Below are 22126 nucleotides of genomic sequence, written 5' to 3' on the forward strand. Positions count from 1 at the left end.
ATGCAGACAGTCATGTTTTATTTGGATAATAATGACATATGAATGTGATTTCGGGGGCGTCGTGAAGAGATATAGCGTTATGGTGTTCGTTTTCAAAGTGATATTTTATAGTTTATCTGTTAAATGTGATGTGCAAACTTTCACTAGTAGAACCACTACTGTGTGTGTGTGTTGACGATGGTGTCTATCCATCTCCACTGAGTGTATCCTGCTCCATAAATATTGGTGGTGTGGAGGTCTGACCTTGTCGTGTGTTGACTGATGCCGTCGCCCGTCCATCCTTCACTCTTCTCAGGCACAGAGCTGAACCACTGCTGTGTGGAAATACCGGGAAAATAAGGAAAATCTGTGTTTTAATTCAGGAGAAACAATCACATTTATCCTATCGTCCCTTTTTAGTTTCATCTTTTTTCAGATAACATAAAAATAAAAATCCCAACTGACTTTTTTTCATGTGAACGTTTTATTTGTTTGTACTTTTTAAGGTAAAATCTTCCTCAGAAGTACAGTTAATGCATTGATCCTTAAGATCAGGCTGTTTAGAGTACATCGTCCATACACACACACACACACACACACACACACACACACACGCACACACACACATGCTGAACTCACAGGAGAATATGTGTGTGATGCATTTCCCAGGGCAGCACAGCAGGATGTCAAAAGTGGTTAAGTCTTGAGGACTGATCACCTTGAGGCTTATACACTCACACACACACACACACACACACACACACACACACACACACACACACACACACACACACACACACACACACACACACACACACACACACACACACGCTCTCTCTTTCAAACACGCATAGATCAGATCAGAAAGGGCTGTAATGTTGTTCATAGATCTGACTGGAGTGTTTTCCAACAGCGCCTCAGGCTGCTCTGTGCTTCCATCCATCCACCGAGACATCCATCTGTTTATCATCCATCCATCCATCAGCCTCTTTACTATTCGTCCTCTTCTCTTTAGCGCGTTCGTTTACATTACCTCAGTTTTCTTTTTCTATCTGTCTTTATCCCTTCTCAAACTTCTTAAGCTGAAAGACTATAATTTTGATCGGTCTTTCTCACTTAATGCAAAGCTATGCAGTACAGCAGGTCAAAGTTGAAGCCGGATTTGAGCCTATAAACTGAGAGAAATGCAACTGTGCACCTTTGTTTGATTGTTTCCAGCCTGTATGATGTGTCCTTAAGGTTAAAGAAGACATACTTTGTTCATTTTCAGCCTTATATTAGTATTTTGTGACATGTCTCCATCCTTTAATGTTCAAAAAGCTCTTTATGTTTCTCAGACTGCCTGTGCTGCAGCACTTCTTTTCACCCTCTGTCTGAAACCAGAGCCCTGTCTGCTCTGATTGGTTAGATAGCCGGCGTTGTTTGATCGGTCAACAGCATAGATGTGTCCCGCCCCTTTAGCCTATCACGTACAATGTGTTGGAGTGCTAGCCAATAGAAAGCAACATTGTTATGTAGTGATTTCCTCATTTTCCGGAAGTAAACAAAGGAGTCCAATGGAAGCGAGAGGAACTTGGGGATTTTAACCTTTACAGACCATTTACATGCACACAAACCTAAAAGCATAACAGGGCCTCTTTAATATAACATATCTGGATACTGATGAGGATGTTTGTGTGTTTCAGAGTTTCAAGCTGAACGTGGAGAGTCGCAGCGCTCTGAAGGACAGCATAATGGAGGAAGGCAGAGCTCTGCTCACCGTCATCCCCTCTCACCAATCAGGTAAATTCTCACACACACACACACACACACACACACACACACACACACACACACACACACACACACACACACACACACACACACGGCCATAACAGAGCCCCAACTCTGTTCCATTTATTATTAATATTTGGATTAACAGAGTGACCTTCAGAGAGGAGAACTCATATGCATGTAGCCGAAAGAGAGAGGCAGAGATATAAAAGATAAAAACCAGAGGCTAGAAAACCGGCTGGCAGGTAAAGAAACATCTATTTAATTTTATATTTTACAAAATCTTTGAAACCAAGAGAGACATAGGGAGTGAGGAAGTGGGTAGGGGGAATGGAGATATGTCGTTGATTGGGTTAAAAATGAGTGAGTTATGACATAGAAAGATTGGGATTTGGCTTAAAAACAACATGATAGTTAGAGTTAAAGTTCCAGCAGCCACCACAGGACCCTGTCAGATAAACAACTTCATACTTTGCTCTTATTGAGGACTGAACAACACACAGATGGATCCTTCTACAAATCCAAAACCACTAATCTGAAATAAACGATCACCTTTACAGATAAGATGTCACAGATCAATAAGAGACATGAATCTGCATTCTGTTGAAGCACAGCTCACATCTTTATTTGTATTAATCTGTTTATAGTCCTCCAATCCACATATTAAGATGTTCCTACATTATTAAGTATTTCTTCCACTTTACAGTATTTCATTTTACATCCTGTGTTATCTTATTCCTTTCAATAAGTCATTCTTATCCTCCAAATAACTAGATTTGTTCTTTTTTGGGCTATTGCGCAATTTTACATCTTTTACTTTCATGTTAAATATAGCTTATGTTGCATTGTTGCAGGAGCGTGAGACTAAACACTTTTAAAAAACGACACTGCAGATATTGTGCAATAATATGACAAAAAAGCCCTTTAATCCTTTATCATAATTGACCTTTTAAATCTGCAAAAAACCAAAACATTTAATTCTTATAATCGGGTTGTTTGCATGATTTATGGATATTATTGTGAAGCATAAAGCAAAAACAAGGTGACACACTTGTCTGTAATCATTTCTCCTTTTGGTTTCGTCAGACGAGCTAGTTTGAAATACATTTGAAGACTGTATTGATGCAAACGTTCCTCTCATTTTCTTCTTCTCTGGTTTTATTACGCCTCTCGCCCTGCAGGTCTGAAGGAAATCCTCCATATGGTCTCCAGCCAATGGGATCAGCTCCTGCGGCAGATCCGGCGCCAACATGGCTGGATGCTCCGCGCCCTGCGCTGCATCCAGACCCGCCTCCTCTACACCAGCCAATCACAAGAGCCCTCGGGCGACCCATCGGCCAATCGGCAGGCTTCGTGCCCATCAGACGGCTTCAAGGTAAGAAGCTAACGGTGGTTTTTATTTTCTGTTCAGCCTTGAATCCCACTGTTATTCTATCCATCTGTCCTTTGCTTGTTTTGGACTTTGGTTTATATCCTTCCATTTCCTCTCTTGTTGATCCCTGTTATCCCTCCCTCTCTCACACACACATGCACACACAGTCACATCAATCACACACACTTACCAAGGCTACTTTGTACATTTCTTTGTTACATTTGTATTTACTGCAAATTAACGCTCTGATTGGTTTATCAGTTCTCATTGGCTGCCAGTTAATTGGCTAGACTTGGTTAATTAGATGTACTTCTCTTTTTTCTCATTGCAACATCCCTGTCTATTCCACTTCTTGTCACTGCTGCTGCTGTGTGTGTGTGTGTGTGTGTGTGTGTGTGTGTCCTTTTGTATTGGATACTCTTGTATTCATCCCTTGCTTCTTCTCCTCTTTTTTATCCACCTTTTATTTCAGTCAACAGATCGTTTCCAACCCTTCTCTTTTATTTATTTGTCTAAAGTAAAGCCTCTTTTTAAATAAAATGACACTTGAGTTGATCTCTCAAATGACAAAACTGGATTGAGACTGGATTTGAGTCTTGATCAAGCTTTAATAACGTTAAACTGCACTTGTTTTGCACTTTGACTGAAGACAGGTAAACACTGGGAGCCATTTTGGCTGTGAGCACCCACAGAACAAGGATCTTCTTTAGCAGGTTTTGTACTTCACCATTAGTTAAGGTTTATATTTTTTTACCTGCCCAGAACCGACACGATGTGAATAATTTAAAATATCACTGAAGTATGTGCAGCCAGTAGAAATAATTCAGCAGGTTCACACCTCAGTTTGTTGTTTGGAAGGTTTTTACGGATCAAAGCTTTAAGTGCAGAGGGAGATTCACACAGATAATGAATGGACTGTTAATGTGCTGCGGCCAAGCAGCTAATGGACACACACACACACACACACACACACACACACACACACACACACACACACACACACACACATACACACACACACACACACACACACACACACACACAGAGGTGGTAACTGGCTAATGGCTGTCACTGTTGACTGATCACAGTGATCAGGCTGCTGCAGATCTAATTGCAACTAAACAATCTGAAAACAACCGGAGTCAGGTGTGCTAGAGGAGGAGGAGGATGAGGAGGAAGGGAGGAAGAGGAGGAAGGGGAGGAAGAGGAGGAAGAGGATGTGGAAGAGAAACAAAGAAGGAAAGTGTAACCAATGGGAGAGGAGGAGTAAAGGCGGCGCTACAGAAGGAAATGTAATATTAAAGAAACAAAAGCACAAACTTAAAGATGCCCTGTTGTGCGTTCTGTAGGTTTTAGTGCATGTGAACGGTCTGCAAAGGCTAAAATCCCAATGTTCCGGATCACAGTGACATCACTCCGTAAAACTCACACATGCTATTGGCTAGCGCTCCAACACATTGTACGTGATAGGCTAAGGGGGCGGGACTTCTCGGCTCATCACAACAGAGCCGGCCAGCTGACCAATCAGAGCAGACTGGGCTCTGGTTTCAGACAGAGGGTGAAAAGAGGTACTGCAGCACAGGCAGTATGAGAAAAATAAAGAGCTTTAAAAGAACATCATTTAGCATTAAACTGCAGCTGTTGTTCATTATTGAAAGTACAGACGGTGTGCAGATAAAGACCAATTATTTACAAATGTTTATCAATTTACACCTTTGTTTTGTTGCATATTTACAAGCCAATCACTGCTCCCTAATGCATCCCGTCATAAAGCTAGAACAAGATGTACATTTCTCCATTAATTTATGAATGAAAATGCAGCTGTTGTTCGAGAATTGAGATGGAGCGAGCCTGCAGGGACTCGGCGTCCTGCTCGGTGGCTTTGGTGTCGTACCTGTGACAATCTGGTAATAATTCAGCTTTTCCACCACGAGGAAACTTAATCTATGTCTCCGCGAGGCTCCATGCAGAGCCATTAAGCAGCTTGATGGAGGAAATAAGCAATAATATGAGCCGTAAGAATCCCTGAATGTGGCTGTACTGTGTGTTCATTATCTGCCGGTGCTCTTTAATGACAATCAGATGCATGGGCTAATTACTGTCACAGACATGGGGGGTGGGTGGGGGTGGGGGGGCAGACTGCAAGGTCAACCAAGGGCATCCTGAGGAGTGTGTGTGTGTGTTTATGGACCCCAGTAAAAAAGATGATACAAGAATGACCAAGGGCAGAGGGTATGTAAACAGGCTGTGTGTGTGTGTGTGTGTGTGTAGATTTTTGCGTAATCTTTTAGCATCTACACCTGAGTGTGTGTGTGTGTGTTTAAATGAATGTAACCTTGACTAAAGGGCAAAATAAAGGGCAAATTGGAATAAATTTATCAAATTATGAAGCCTCGTACAATATTTATAACCAGCGGATCCACTATTCATTACGAAAGATTAAATACCAACTTGTATCAATAATTCATCCTCTTAATCTTCATTTTTATAGCAATTAAGAGCAGCAGCAAATGACATATTTCACACCCGGCTGTAAGATGGTTAGCATGCAATTAAGTGAATGTGACTGCAGAATATATAACATGTTTGGACACATTTATCTAAATACAAAAGCATAACTGCATAATAATGATAGCAAAGATACTTAGCTTAACTTAGCACCTGTCGAAATATAAAGACATCAATGATTATTAAACAGTTTGGATACAGAAATGCATTAAATCAAATTCAAATCGTTAAAAAAATACATGTTTTTAATGTTTTTAGGGAATATTTTCTATTAAAATAAACAGTTAAATATTTACAAGTTTACAAAATATTGTTTTTACAATATTTATATGTATTATATTTCATTTTTATACTGTGTCATACTCTAAGGATCATCAGGTTAAAAGCTGGTGATGGAATGGGAACAGCTGTGCTTTCTGGGGCGTGGCGGCCATCTTTGTTCTATAGCAGCGGCCGTCAATATACAGTATAGCTCTTTTGCAAAAGAAATGAATAAAGTGTGCGCAAAATATAATAGAAATACAAAGAGAAGCCGTGGGCAGTCACAAATGAACATTATTTAATGAATTATTATGAAGGTTTTTGCTCATTTTGGGATCAATTCAATCTTTACCCAACATCTTTCACCTGCTGCTCTATAATACATGCTGATGTTGCAATGTATTAATAGACACAACAGGTGTGAGGTCATTAATTTAAGCTCACACTTGATGGGCCTCCAGTGAGTAATTGTGTGTGTGTGTGTGTGTGTGTGTGTGTGTGTGTGTGTGTGTGTGTGTGTGTGTGTGTGTGTGTGTGTGTGTGTGTGTGTGTGTGTGTGTGTGTGTGTGTGTGTGTGTGTGTGTGTGTGTGTGTGTGTGTGTGTGTGTGTGTGTGTGTGTGTGTGTGTGTGTCTCTTGGTGCTCATAATAACTTGATGTTAGTAGTGTTAACATATGTTGCTGACAAGGTGTCCGACATTTTATCCTTCCTCTTTCCTTCTGTCCTTCTCTTGCTCCCCTTCAACTTCCCCTTCTCTCCTGGGACATGTCTCCATGCTTTAATGTTCAAAAAGCTCTTTATTTTTCTCATACTGCTTGTGCAGCAGCACCTCTTTTCACCCTCTGTCTGAAACCAGAGCCCAGTCCAGCTCCGATCGGTTAGCTGGCCGGCTCTATTGTGATCAGCCAACCGATTAGTGACGTCCCGCCCCTTAGCCACGTACAATGTGTTGGAGCGCTAGCCAGCAGAAAAGCGCGTGTTACATAGTGATTTCATCATGTCCCGAACTTTGAGATTCAAGCCTTTGCAGACCATTTACATGCACACAAACCTATATAACACTCTACATGAAAGGGGAAACCCACCTAAAAACATGAGGGCAACAGCTTTTAATACAAGAGATTACAGGGAAAACTGAACAGTCGAGAATATAAAATATCTTGCCACAAAATCCTGTCCCTCTTTGCTTCAATCAGGATATCCACCCCATCTCTCCAGCAGCCGTAAACCTTTACAGTATACTTAGTTTTCCACCATATATCAGTCTTTCCCTGCATCCTCCCTATATATCCTCCCCTTTACCCCCCTCTTCTTATCCCTTCCTCTCCCTCTCGTCCGTCGTCCGTCCGTCTGCAGAGGGGTGATTCATGTAAATGTCAGGAAATATCAGAGCTGGGGTGGTGGGATTAGGTGGCGAGGAGAAGATACACTGATACCAGCAAATATAACGCTCCGACAAGACGGCCAGCACCGGGGATTAAGTCACGCAGACACACACACACAAACACACACACACACACACACTGAGAGGCTTTACGTGTGTGTGTGTGTGTGGCATGAGGATATTGTGTTATGTGACTCCTCCAGTGTGTCGCTGCATTATAAAAGATTTGCTGTGCATGTGTGAAGATTTTCAAGTGACATCTGTAGTGCCTTTCTGTTGCATATTGAAGATGAAGGTAAAGGTTGAGAGTGTGTGTGTGTGTGTGTGTGTGTGTATGTGCATGTGCATGTGCATGTGTGTTTTGCTAGGGTGAGTGAACACAGAAAGAGAGGAAACGCGAGAGGTAGAAAGGTGTTTAATACGAGTGTGAAAGCAGTGTAATATTTAACAGCTTAGTGGGATTTGTCTGTCACATTACAGGGGATTGGACTGAGTCTGGAAACACACACTCACACACACACACACACACACACACACACACACACTGAAAGGTGAACGGATGTGTTCAGCTCCTGGATCTGTCCGTGGTGTTACAGGTGTTTGCCGTTATTTTTTTTAAACCTCACACTACCACACACAGAGGTCGTATTTCTCCTTTATTTATTTTTATTGTAGTGGAATTGAAGTTGAAAATATATCTTTGTGAAACCAAACAACATATAAAGTATTCAGTATCATCCCACCACGGCTATATTCCTGGTACTTTGACTTTGAAAGACATTTGTGTTCAAATATCACACAAAACAGTTAAATAAATAGTAAAAGTCTTAGTAATTAAAGTACCTTTATTACTTTAACGTATATTTAATAAGGGATTGTGGGATTGGTTTAGACTTCAGTACCATTTGAAGGCTAGAAGTTATTTGTTTACGTATTACATTTCAGTTAGGATATTTAAGGAGTTAAGAAATCATCCTCAACACTTAGAAAAAATTGTACTTTACTAAAATTAAAATGTAATAAAATAATAATGCCAGAGAAACAACACAACAAAAATGCCTTCATGTATATAATAATATAGTACCATAACTTTTCTTAAAGCTGATAGAGATATCCAAATCTTTTGAATCTTACCGTGAAGAAAATCACGTCTCATGTTTTAAATAAAATGTCATGTTTATTTAGAAGAACACCCTTCCACCTATGATAACACACACCGTATATTAAGCTAACCTCGCTGTATATTTTATATATACGTTTAAAGATATTTTTTGGGGGCTTTTTGCCTTTAATCGGATAGGACAGTGGAGAGTGACAGGAAAGTGGGAGAGAGAGTCGGGGTGGGATACGGAAAGGACCACGGGTCGGGAATCGAACCCGGGTGGCCGGCGTACGGTGCAGGTGCCCCAGCCAGTTGCGCCACGGCCGGGGCCCCTCGCTGTATATTTTATATATTAAATGTTCTTTTTTCCAAGTCTCTGGAAGTCTGGAACATACCAATTTCCCCCGGGGAGGAGGGGTGAGGCGTGTCATGCAGGCTGAGGTGGGAGAGAGGTGATGGGTCGAGATTAGACCATGTTCCTTTGGACACGGGGGACACAAATCCTGTTAGAGAGCTGAACCAAACAGCCCTGAGCTCGCTCACACACACACACACACACACACACACACACACACACACACACACACACACACACACACACACACACACACACACACACACACACACACACACACACACACACACACACACGACACATGACACACACAGGTACACACTTTAACATGCATACATCAACATTTCTGACACGCAAAGAACACGTGTGGTGTTTTTCTGCTAATATATAGAGTGTGGATGTGTGTGTGTGCGTGTGTGTGTGTCAGAGAGGGACATTTTTCAGGTAAAGTGATAAGTGACCTCCTGGGTGGCACTTCACACGGTCTGAACTAAAGTGAGTTAAATAACTGTGTGTGTGTGTGTGTGTGTGTGTGTGTCTCACTTGTACTTTTCTGATTGTGACTGTTGGCACTTGTATGGTGACTCTTGCAGTGTGTGTGTATATGTATGTGTGTGTGCGTGAGAGTGTGTGTCTTATCAGTGTAGCTGGTGGAGACAGCTTGTTGGCCTCGGGACTCTATTTCAACCCACAGACCACACAGACAGGGAGAGTGGAGGGGGGAGGGGCTAGAGAGGGAGGGAGCAGGTAGGAGATAGATGAAGAGAGGAGGAATCAAGGTAAAAGAAAGAGGGAGAGACTGGAGGGAAATACATTGACAAAAAGAACAACAGAGAACAACATCAGCCTCATCCCTTAGACATACTGACAGGAATTCATAGGAGCTTATTTTTGGGCTAAATTTTAATTCCCAGCAAGATGGAAAGGAAGGAAAGACCAGGGTGGTGACGTGAAGTAATGTGACCGTGCTGGAGTTCTTTATGGCCCAACATTAGCCGCCTTTAGCTTAGCGGTGGTGATGTGAAGTCATGTGACCGTGCTGGCAGTTCCTTTATGGCCCAACATTAGCCGCCTTTAGCTTAGCGGTGGTGATGTGAAGTCATGTGGCCGTGCTGTAGTTCCTTTATAGCCCAACATTAGCCTCCTTTAGCTTAGCGGTGGTGTCGTGAAGTCATGTGACCGTGCTGTAGTTCCTTTATAGCCCAACATTAGCCGCCTTTAGCTTAGCGGTGGTGACGTGAGGTCATGTGACCACCATGCTGTAGTTCCTTTATAGTCCAACATTAGCCTCCTTTAGCTTAGCGGTGGTGACGTGAGGTCATGTGACCGTGATGTAGTTCCTTTATAGCCCAACATTAGCCTCCTTTAGCTTAGCGGTGGTGACGTGAGGTCATGTGACCGTGATGTAGTTCCTTTATAACCTAACGTTAGCTTTTTATTTCTGGAGATTGCATTTATGGTTAAAGAAATTATAGTGTAGAATTTATCCTGCGACAAAACGTGTAGGTATCTTAAGTGAGTTCGAAGATACAAAGTTGGCCCTTAAACATACAAATAAATTTGCCATAAAAAATAACTTTAGCGTCCCGTAACGTCAAACCTCAATCTCTAACATAAGTACGACATGATCAATTAAATAAAACAGATCAGAAAGGAAACTTTGAGCAATATTTGTTGGTGAAAGAAGAGGAAAATGGGAGGAATGATATGGGGAAAAGCACAGAGAAAAAGTGGAGTATGTCGAGGTGTGTGATAGAGATCCGAGGCCGGTTGACTCTCAGCAGATTGAAGCATCCCAAACACGCAGAGCCGCTCTTCTCCCCCTCTGAGTGATTTAAATATTGACCTCAGGTTATTACCAGCTTTTTAAATCAAATTACCGAGTGTTGGACTCCTGCCTGATACCTGATAGAGCCAATCAGGCGGCTCGTCCCGCTTCCCGGAGCTCCACCACACTTTACATAAATTAAGATTAAACTCAGAGGGAAGTTTTTTTTTTGGGGGGGGGGGTTAGTTTAACCACGCAGTGACACTCTATCAAGATAATTTGTGCTAACAAAATCTCACTGTTGGTGCTAATCCCTGGTTTAGGATCTGCTAAGCTGCGTTTCCAGGTCATTTGAAAGTGATAAAAGTGTTTGGAGCTGCGGGGGTTTATGTTACACACTGAGACCGTGAGTTACTGCTTTAAAATGAAGGAGAAGGTGGAAGTCTGCAGGATCAGGCATACATGTACATTTTTAGAAATGTTTAAGTCTAGTTTTCATAAATGACGTTATAAACAGGCAAAAGTCACATTGAAGCTGCATCATTGAGAGAAGAGCTGCTGTTTTTACGGCAACTTCATTGCATCATATCAACAAATCTTGAGGTTTTGCATCAGTTTATAAAACTTTAACTTAGTCTGACATACTGACCAAGGTTTTTTAAGGGAAATTGACTTTTAAAGTTCAATTCTCAGCCAACATTAAGTGGTTTTATGCAATGTCTATAATGCTCTTTTGATACTATAAAAATACATTTATACTTTACCATTAAATGTAAAAGGACCTAAAGTTGTGCATTTAATAAACTGGATTGAGACGTGTGAACCCAGGAATATTCATTCAAATCCTTCCATCATTTCTTTAATGCAATTACTATGTTACATGTTTCAGATATTCCATTTTGAAATGTGGGGTAACATAACAGAAAGAAATAGCTCTCATAAAATAAAGTTAATTTAAAAAATCTATAAAGTTTTTGACTTGATTCCCAAGATGTAAGTCTTGTGCAACACTTTAAGATATTTTACTAAGTGTTAAATTGTTGGTGGAGGACTTGTATTAAATAGAAGTCTGTCATCTTCCTGTTTGATTGTTTGTCAACTTCACGGTCCAAACATGACGATTTTTAAAGTATTTTATTCCCCTGATGCTGTGTCTCTTCCAGCTTTTGATTCCTCTTCAGGTGGGCGTGTTTTGTTTTTAAATAATGAACTTAGTTGAACCTGTTTTTGTATAAAAAGACAAATCAGTTTCCCCATTAAGCTCTTAAAAAGTTAGCCTGTCTGCTGTTGTCCTCACACTGGAGCCAATTGAGCGTTAATGACGTTATAATTGACGTTTTATCCCAACAGTGGCGCTCATCTTGGTTCTTAAAACAGTGTCCTGACCTTCTGTGCACCACAGCCGCCCTGATACTGAAAGCTTATGTCGTTAATGATCACCGATAATCCGCCGCGGCTCGTTGAAATCAACCTAAATGAACGCTCCTCTGAACACGCGGTCAGTGAATCCATCTTTCTCATTGAAAAGTTGTCGAGACACAAAGTGAAAAGTGTCTGTGCTCCCCTCCCTCCCACCTGCAACATCTATAACAGCTAAATGAAATATGCAAATAGCGGCTGCCGATCCCAATAAGAAATAATTAACGCTGTCTGCTCTCCGTGGCAGCAGGTATTAGCATGCCAAAGCACTCCAAAATGTAATTTATAAAGTGAGTTTAAAAAAAACACACACACAGCGAGCTCTTTCTGTGTCTTTGCCAAAGGCAATCTGACGTTTGTAATGCACTCGGAGAGAGGGAATAAATTGATAGTGGTGGCGGCGGCGGCGGAGCTTTCTGTCTTTTAATTTTACATTCCTGATATTCCTCAAATATTTAATTACGCGGATGGTAAAAGTGAATATGTAAAGTGGCTGTTTTTCTTTCTTTTTTCTGGAGCCACAGATGGTTTGTGTCATATTACCTTGTTAAACATGGATACGGTGGTGGGGATTATTAACAGGAAGGAGTTTAGTTTGATGAAAGTTGAGTGAAAGTGGGCGGCAGCGGCAGAGCGGTCTGCTAACTCGCAGACGCCTCGAGAGACGATTTCAGTTTGTCAAATCCCACACTTTTACTGAGAAGTTTGGATGTTTCTCCTCCAGCTTTCTTTGAGTGGTTGCATGGAGAGGTGTTGCTGTGCATCCACATTCTAGTCTAGCTTCATCACTGACGCTGCAAAATGTTAGGAAATGAGGCGACGTTCAGCAGAAAACAAGCTCTTATTTCTCACATCAGGGACATTACAAACACCCGATATACAGTTTAGTTCAAGGTCATCACAGAAACACATATATTATTATGTTTTTATCAAGAAAGGAATCAAATGAAGTCACGAAATGGCACAGACGATGTTAATCAGGATCAAGAAGAGACAGAGGACAGAGGATTTCAAAATAAAAGCATGAGTATTAGAAGGAAGGAAGGTAGAAGTGGAGGAAATAAGGAAGGACATTAATTAAAACAATGTACCCGTTTTCATCCAGGAATTAATCCAATGAAGTCACAAGAGGAGCCAAATGATGCTAATCATGACCAAGAAGAGATGATTTCAAAATAAAAGCACGAGAAGATGATGCCATCTCTCAGGAGCAGATTAGATTTTTTTCAGTCTGTTTTTTCAAGCTGATTGAAATGATGTTCTGAAACAGTGGACACTATTTATTTTCCATTAAAGAAGAAGGCTGCTGAAGGAATGCTGGGCTGAAAAAAAACAACGGACACACACACACACACACACACACACGCACACACACACACACACACACACACACACACACACACACACACACACACACACACACACACACACACACATACACACACACACACACACACACACACACACACACACACACACACACACACACACACACACACACACACACACACACTTCATGGACATATGGCCCGGCACATGAATACAAATGAAAAAATATACGCAGGGAAACAAAGAATAAACACATGATAACACACACACACACACACACACACACACACACACACACACACACACACACACACACACACACACACACACACACACACACACACACACACACACACAGTCCTTCTGGAGACTTAATTACATCCCCCCTCCCCCTCTCTGCTCTCAAAGCCACACAATCAAAACCACATTTTGATATCATTTCACTCATTTGTATTCACACATCAAGACACACACACACACACACACACACACACACACACACACACACACACACACACACACACACACACACACACACACACACACACACACACACACACACACTCACACACACACACACACACACACACACACACACACACACACTCGCACTCTCTCAGTTTCTGATCAAAGGTTCTCCATCTTGTTCTTAAATAAAAAAGATAAAGAAAGGATCACTGTAGGCTCTAATTACTACCAGAGCATCTGATGCTTGTGTGTGTGTGTGTGTGTGTGTGTGTGTGTGTGTGTGTGTGTGTGTGTGTGTGTGTGTGTGTGTGTGTGTGTGTGTTAGACCGTCTTTTGCTGCTTTAGTGTCTGTTTGAATGTTTTCCCTGTAGTGTCTTTACTCCCTTAGTTTTGTTGATGAAGAGTTGTGCATACTTTACATATTTAGTTTCCTTTTACTGAGAAGAGTGTTAAACTGAAGGAAGGAAGGAAGGAAGGAAGGAAGGAAGGAAGGAAGGAAGGAAGGAAGGAAGGAAGGAAGGAAGGAAGGAAGGAAGGAAGGAAGGAACGAACGAACGAACGAACGAACGAACGAACGATCTCTCGTTTCTATTGACTTATTTAGAATAAAACGAACAGTATTTAAATAAATGTGATATGACTACAACTGATTTATATTTTCATGATATAATGTTGACAAAAGGACAAAACTTTGCCACACAAATTTGGGGATGAAACGTCATATTTCCGAATGTTTTCATGCCCCTTTTGTGACTTTTTTGCTTCTTGGTGATTTTATAAGTGTACATTTCAGGTGCTGTACAAATGTTTAATAGCTGTTTTCCTCTTTTCTGGAGTTTTCTGCCTGAATTGAAGGAAGGGATAGAGAGGACAGATGGATAGAGAAAGGTGAAATAGGATTTAGATGAGAGAGACATGTAGGATCAGAAGAGGATAGACTAGGAAAGGAGAGAGGAAAGGGAAAAAAAAGGTGAAAGTTTGCTAAGGAAGACGAAGAAAAACCTCACAAAACAAACGATTGAGTAGGAGAAAAGGTGGAATTTGGGCAACTTAAGAAGTGAATAATGAGTAAAAGATGGCAGGGTGGATGAAGGGTGTGAGAAAGAGGAGAGGAATCAGGAAAAGACTTGGGAAAATAACAGAAAGGTCGAAGAGGAAAAGGCAAAAAGATGGAGGCAGGGAAGATGAAGGTGAAATTTAACAGTGGAAACAGAGGAAGAGAGAGGGATAATACCTGGTGGAGGTATAACAAGGATGAAGGATAACACAGATTAGAGAAATGACAAGATGGAGGGAAGTCTTTAAGGATAAAGACAACAAGAGGAAGATGGATGGAACAAAGTGAAACAGGGAAACCGAAGAAAAGAGGACTGAAGATATGGAATAAAGGAGGCACAGAGGAAAAGATAAAACAAGACATAAGTGGGGAAGAGGAGAGGAGAAAGCGGGATTTGATAGAAGAGTGATAAAAGCAAGGTTGAGGAGAGGAAAGGGGGGAGTGTGAGGGGATGGAGGGATGGATGGATGGATGTGATGGAGGTGTGGAGGCTGTTTTTGTCTCTCTACCTGTGAGGCACAGTAAATCAGAGGCAGATAAGGTAATTCTGCGAGCCGTACATCATCGGGCTGCAGACAGTTTTATGGCCAGCAGATTGGCTGTAAGGGCTGCTGATTACAATGAGAGAGAGAGAGAGAGGGGGGAGGAGACAGGGGAAGAGAAGGAGGGAGGGAGAGAGAAAGAGAGAGAGAGAAAGACACAGAAAGATAGAGAGACGGAGGGGGGGAATTCAGAAATGCAGATGAAGCCTTGAATCTATTAAAGTCTGGTTCATAATTGAGGACAATACTGGGATGTGAACTCTTAGAGAACATGACGTGAGTATCTTCATTTCTGAGTAAAGTAAAAACATTTCACATTTAAAGAAGACATTCTAATATCATTTTCAGGTCTTTGTGTTTACTGACATGTCTCCATGCTTTAGTGTTCAGAAAGCTCTTTATGTTTCTCATACTGCCTGTGCTGCAGCACCTCTTTTCACCCTCTGTCTGAAACCAGAGCCCAGTCTGCTCTGATTGGTTTGCTGGGCCGACTCTGTTGTGATTGGTCGACCTGCTTAGAGATGTCCCACCCCTTTAGCCCAAAGACGTGCGAGTGCTCCAAAGTGATGTCATCGTGTTCCCGAACTTTGGGATGGTTTTTTTTACTCTCCAATGCTGGTTTTACTTGCTGATCTTTATATTTTAGAATGATTTATTTCCACTCTTTTAATTTCAAATGGCAGAAAGAGCTGCTATACGATGTAAAAATCTCCTCATTTGAAAGATACTGAAGATATCAATTAAGAGTTCGCTTCGTTGTACATAAAGCATCAACAATGGTGTTTAATTGTGCCACTGATTGTGAAGAACAGGTGGAACACATCCTGCAGAGAGGGATTATTGTCTCTCTCACTGAGAGTCAGTCTGTCAGACGACAGGAGAGTCCACCAAGGGCACTTTTTGATATTTAATATTTAATACGCTCACCTAATCATGCTCAGACCTAGTGTGTGTGGGTGTGTGTGAGAGAGAGAGAGAAAGAGAGAGAGAGAGAGAGAGAGAGAGGGGCTGAAACAGAGTGGGTGTTGTCTTTCTGTCAGTTTTTTGGTTTGTCTGCAGGTCATTTAATGATTTTACACACAAGTGATTCATCATAATATTTCTAAGACAATCTTCTATTATTCTTCGCCTTCATCTCCCGCTCTATTCCCTCCCTTACGCACGCACGCACGCTTGCACGCACACACACACACACACACACACACACACACACACACACACACACACACACACACACACACACACACACACACACTTTCTCTTTCAGCTCCTCTCTGCAGTAGCATCATCTAACTCCTCGGTCAAAGCGGAATAATTGTCAATGAATATTTAACAAGGTTTCAGATGGAGGGATAGACATCATCCTCTCTCTCTCTCCCTCTCACACACACACACACACGCACACACACACACACACACACACACACACACACACACACACACACACACACACACACACACACACTCACACTCACACACACACACTCTGGGTTCTCTGTGATCCAGGCAGAGGTTAGCGATACGGCGTGGTCAGTGGTGCGTACAGCAGCCAGTGGATTAGTGGAGGGGAGATGATGAAGTGCAGAATAAATACTAAATAAACACCCTCTGCTTTCACTCCATATACAGTTACACCGCCAGGCGCCCACGGCCATTTCTCATCGGCCATTTTGTGTCCTTCTCGACCCCCCCCTCTTCCTCTCTTCCCTCACCTCGATCCTGTCCGTCGACTGGACTCGTCTTTTACTGGAGGAGGTCATGAAATTGTAATTAACCACCGGCGGCATTTGTAATTTTTAATCCGCCGTTGATCTGCCGGAAAGTTTAAAATATTCAGACAGGTTTTCTCTCTGTTAGGGGGGAATGTGTGAATGTGAGAGAGAGAGGGGTTGTGGGTGCTTCTCTGTCCAGCTGAAATACCCTTTAGCAAAAGACCAAGGGGTGGAAAATATTCCACAAACTAAACAAGGAAATAAATCCCATTTTATATATCGCAGGGAATGTCCACCGGCAGCAAGAGACACTGAAAGCTTTGATGGGAAGAAAAATAACTCTTGGCTCTTTTGTAACTTTTACTGACCTCACGGTTAGATAAAAGCTTGCAAATGTCTGGAACTAGAATTTGGTTTTTCCCACAGAAACGCTCATTTTGATTTACATTTTCTATACCTATAAATGATATTGTGATACTGTTTCTGCTACAATTGGATTCGTGGAACATCAATTAGGATGCAAACTAAAAAAAAGTGTGTTATATCACATCATTTCCAGCTGCGTAACAACCAAATATTTTGAGCAATCGATCAAAAATAAAGTGCTTTAATCACAGAATAATTGTCAGTTTAGACACGCTCATAAATCCATAATGAAAATAAGCATTAAGTGCAGTCCTGTTCTGTATTGATTAGCAGTGAGTTAGTTAGTTCATCCTAACCTTCAGGATGTTTTAACAGTCCCAGTCCCGTCGGCCGTCCTCTCAGGTGTCGTTAGCTCCGCTGCTGACTCCAGACGAGCGATCTGATTGGTCGAACATCTTCGACTAACGAGGCTGTAAAAGGATCAGGATCCGGTCCCAGCTGGGGAGCGAGCTAACCGTCTCCCTTGCTATTTTGGGTGCTGGTTTTTATATATTTATTTATTCCCTCAGAGATGATGTGTGGCGATATAATGCAGAGAAGACGACCCTGGGGGGCAATGGAGGCAGATGCTTACAGCTGTAAAGCATGTCTGTCAGAAACACTGAGGCTGTAGGCTTTTCTACTTTCTCTTTTTCAGTTTTTTCTTTCCCATTTTATGCTTTTCTCATTGTTTGTTTACGCTCCTCTTTTCCACAACTCCTGACTATATGACCTGCTTAACATGACATCATCATGTCACTGTCGTTTAATTATTATAGAATTTTATATTCTCATTTATACATTTACCAATCAGATCATTTGGGTCTGTTTCTAAAAAAAGAATTATAATAATTTACCAGATTTCTTTGTACTTTTTATTTATGTTTTCAATTTAAAAATACTCAAACACAACGGATCAAAAAAGTGCAGAAAGAGAAAGACAACCCACTAAACCCCCGCCAGAATAATGTTAAAAATCATCACCATTTCATAGAAAACATAGAAGAGTGTTTCATTCCTTTTTGGGGGGAAATAAGTTCCTGAAACTATTTTTGTTTTGTAAATCTAGTTGAATTTGTTTGCTGCATGGACATAATTATATCACTTCTTTTGAGATAATCACAGAATAATGAATAGCTGGATTGCATGTTTCCTTTTCCTCACTCCTCTTGCATTTTCCACTCCTAGAAAAATCGACCTCTCCTCTCCTCTCCCTCCTTCCTCTCATGTTTGCCTCCTTGTCTCCCATGTTTCTTTTCTCCCTCCTCGCCTCCCTCTCTGTATCAGTCGGTGGAGGCTGAGGATTGCGGCCTCCGTGTCGCGCGTTACTTTTGATTTATGTTCCATCTTTGATATTAAAAATAACTGGAATGGTGTCCTTGAGGAGGGCGGAAAGCCCCGGCAGGAGGAAGATGAGGAGGAGGAGGAGGAGGAGAGGTTGATTTGGTGGAGAAGTAGAACAAATAAACTGGAGGACCATGCACTCCTCTCTCCTCTCTCCATCTCGTCATTTCACTCGCTCGCCTTCAAATTACATCTAATAACTGATAATTACGTGGAATGGACCTTAATTACGTTTAATTTACCCCCTAAAAATCGTAATTCTCCTCCGCCACCTGCCACGTAAATAAACGCCACATCTAATTTACTTGTTTTGAGACCACACGGCGCACGGTGATGGATATGAGGCTCTTTGAATCGGCTCAAGGTAATTTGATTCTAGCGGAGCCCTCTGCATATTTAATGACGTCAACTCAGCCAGGCGTGAGCTTCTCTTACTTATTTCTTTATTTAGTGTACTTTTTGATACAGCTACAACACTTACAGTTGAAACAGGAAGAAATGCTTTGAAAAACAACTATATAAAATGTCTCATAATTAGACGTTTATGTACAAAGAAGATATAAGAAGAGGAGAGTTTTATCTCATTTCCTTCAATTTATCATATCAAGATATAATGTTTCTCGAGCAAAATAGTATAAAGTGGCATTATATGCAACTTTTATGTATTTATATAATATTTATTAGGAAATAAAATGAGCTTACAAGACAAGACAGCACATTTAAAAAGCAAGTTAAAATAAAAGTAAAATTAAAAAACTAATAAAACCAAATAATTTAAGGAAACAACTGATCTGGAATTATGATATAAGATGTTATTAAAACACATGTTTATTTATACGATATAAAGTATCATTTTGGGACTTTTAACCACTTTTTATTCATGATTTTTTATATTTATTTTATTAATATTTAAGTATATTCCCATTCAGGATTGAAGTGAAAATCAGCAAATGTGAATCTTTTGTTGTTCTGCTTGTCTCTCTTTCTTTCATGCCAAGACACACACACACACACACACACACACACACACACACACACACACACACACACACACACACACACACTTACGTTATGGACAAAAACACACACTCAATCATCACCATCATCTGCCTCTCTCTCCTGCTGAGTGTGTGTCTGAGTGTGTGTGTGTGTGTTGTGTTTGTACTGTAGCGTAGAAAGAGTTTCTTGTGAAGTTGTTTTTTAAATCATATTTGATTTCATGCATAATTAGCTCGGCCATCAGCAGCCGCCAGGCCGCATGCTGGGTGTCTATACACACACACACACACACACACACACATGCAGGCACGCACGAACGCGTGCACACACACACACACACACACACACACACACACACACACACACACTACAGCTCAGTTCAAGAAGATTTTACACACACTATTGAAGAAATCACGACATTTCTATGTTATGGGGAAAGCAAATGTTTCGTACCTGTGTGTGTGTGTGTGTGTGTGTGTGTGTGTGTGTGTGTGTGTGTGTGTGTGTGTGTCTGTCTGTCTGTCTGTCTGTTTATGTGTCTGTGTGTGTGTGAGTTAGAGTCCGCAGGCCTCCTCCAATTTTCCAATAGAGAGAGATAGGAAGGAGGAGAGAGAGAAAGAGAGAGAGAGGAAGGAGGAGAGAGAGAGAGAGAGAGAGAGCGAGAGAGAGAGGAAGGAGGAGAGAGAGGGAGGAGGAGAGAGAGAGAGCGAGAGAGAGGGGAGAGTCTTCTTTGCTTTACTCAAGACTTACTTTGCAGAAGGATTAAAAACTTAATTATATTTAAAATGATATTTTAATTAAATATGGGGAGAAGCAGAAATGGATTGGCACCAAAATAATTAATCAAACATCAAAAAAAGAAAAAGAACTGGGCGGCGGCGGCGGCGTCTTTCTGCTTCGGCCAGCAGAAATAAAGTCAGCGGGCCTGTTAGCCGAACACTCATTAAACTCTGCCTGCCTCCTTCCTTCTTCATTCCCTTACAGCGCGTTCACATTACTATGAATTACAGACGTCATTAAGAAGCAGCTTGCTAATTAAATCATCAGTCTATTCTTACCAATCTCCAGTTTGTAGAAGGTACAGTAAGGACACAAGCATAGTTAGCTGCTAGCAATCATAGCTAATGATCAACATCCATACAATGTTGGGGTTTCCCTTCCCAGTGTGTTATTGGTTTTAGTGCATGTAAATGGTCTGCAAAGGCTTAAATCCCTGTGTGGATCTCCAGAGGAAGTTTCCCGCCTTCATTGGACTCCTTTGTTTACTTCAGGAACATGATGACATCACTGTGAAACACAGATACGCTAAGGCTCTATGCTGTTGACCAATCCCAACAGAGCTGGCCAGCTAACCAATACTTTTTTATTTATTTACAAATAAATAACAAATAACTTCTCACAAGACAACACTTTAGAAGCAAGCTAAAAAAGAGGCAAACAAAAAAGCGTTATAGGTAAATAAATTGCTTGAACTGGACCAAAAATAAATAGGTAAAACAGATTTAAGTTAATCAATCAAAAGAAATCTGGTAAAATCAAGTAAAACAACTAAAGTGAAATTAGGATATAAACTATAATTCTGAAAAATTGAAAAAAAAAAGACAATGTTAAACTTTTTCAAAAACTTTTAAAAGTCTTCTATCTCTCTTTATTAGTTTCTCCTCCTCTCCCTTCGCCTGGTCTCTCTGTTTCCGTGTGAATCTGAAACACTTTGGAAGCAGACGAAGCGATGGAGGAGTGGAGGAGAGAGTGAGATGATAGAGGCAATCAATATTTCTAGCATTCTAATTAAAGCCTCTCAGTGGAAAAAAAAACATGTAATTATCAGTCAATTAAATACAAGGTCACTCTACCTGATGAAGTGGTGGAGGGCTGGAGGGGAGGAGGGAGGAGAGAAAACACAACAGAAAGGAGACTGCTTGTTTATCTGACAAGGCATCAGTCATTCCTGATTTTCTATCATTATTATTTAGAATTTTTCATCATAGAAATAATTGCATGAAACAAATATCTTCCCTAACTCTTAAACCTGCATTTGATCAGAATCAGGTTTATTTCCAAGTATGGTTCCATATGCAAGAAATATGCTTGAGTGTATAATGGTGCGTACATTAACACAACAAGAGTGTGAGCAGGATCGCTCAGGTGGAATACAAGAGACAGAAGGGTTCGGGGTTGGGCAAAAATGATAGCGTTTATTCCATAAGAAAATGCAAACAAAAGAGAGCTCCCCGGCACTTCCAGGACGGGCAAGGCCAGGACGGTGTGTGTCGGCTGTGATAACCTCCCAGGACCCAGCCTACTGCAAAACAGACCAGAACCAGGTTACCAACATGCTTTATATTAAAT

The 22126-nt window shown here is 41.1% G+C and overlaps 1 protein-coding gene across 1 annotated transcript in view; it reads left to right on the forward strand.

Annotated features, from left to right (window-relative positions):
• akap6 (A kinase (PRKA) anchor protein 6) overlaps nt 1–22126 on the forward strand; it is a 136873-nt gene that overhangs the window by 34593 nt on the left and 80154 nt on the right. Inside the window, 2 exon segments of the mRNA XM_063908026.1 lie at nt 1665–1761; nt 2934–3127. Of these exon segments, the coding sequence (XP_063764096.1) occupies nt 1665–1761; nt 2934–3127 (291 nt within the window).

Source organism: Eleginops maclovinus, chromosome 19 (genome assembly GCF_036324505.1).
Source record: "Eleginops maclovinus isolate JMC-PN-2008 ecotype Puerto Natales chromosome 19, JC_Emac_rtc_rv5, whole genome shotgun sequence".
Classification (NCBI taxonomy): domain Eukaryota; kingdom Metazoa; phylum Chordata; class Actinopteri; order Perciformes; family Eleginopidae; genus Eleginops; species Eleginops maclovinus.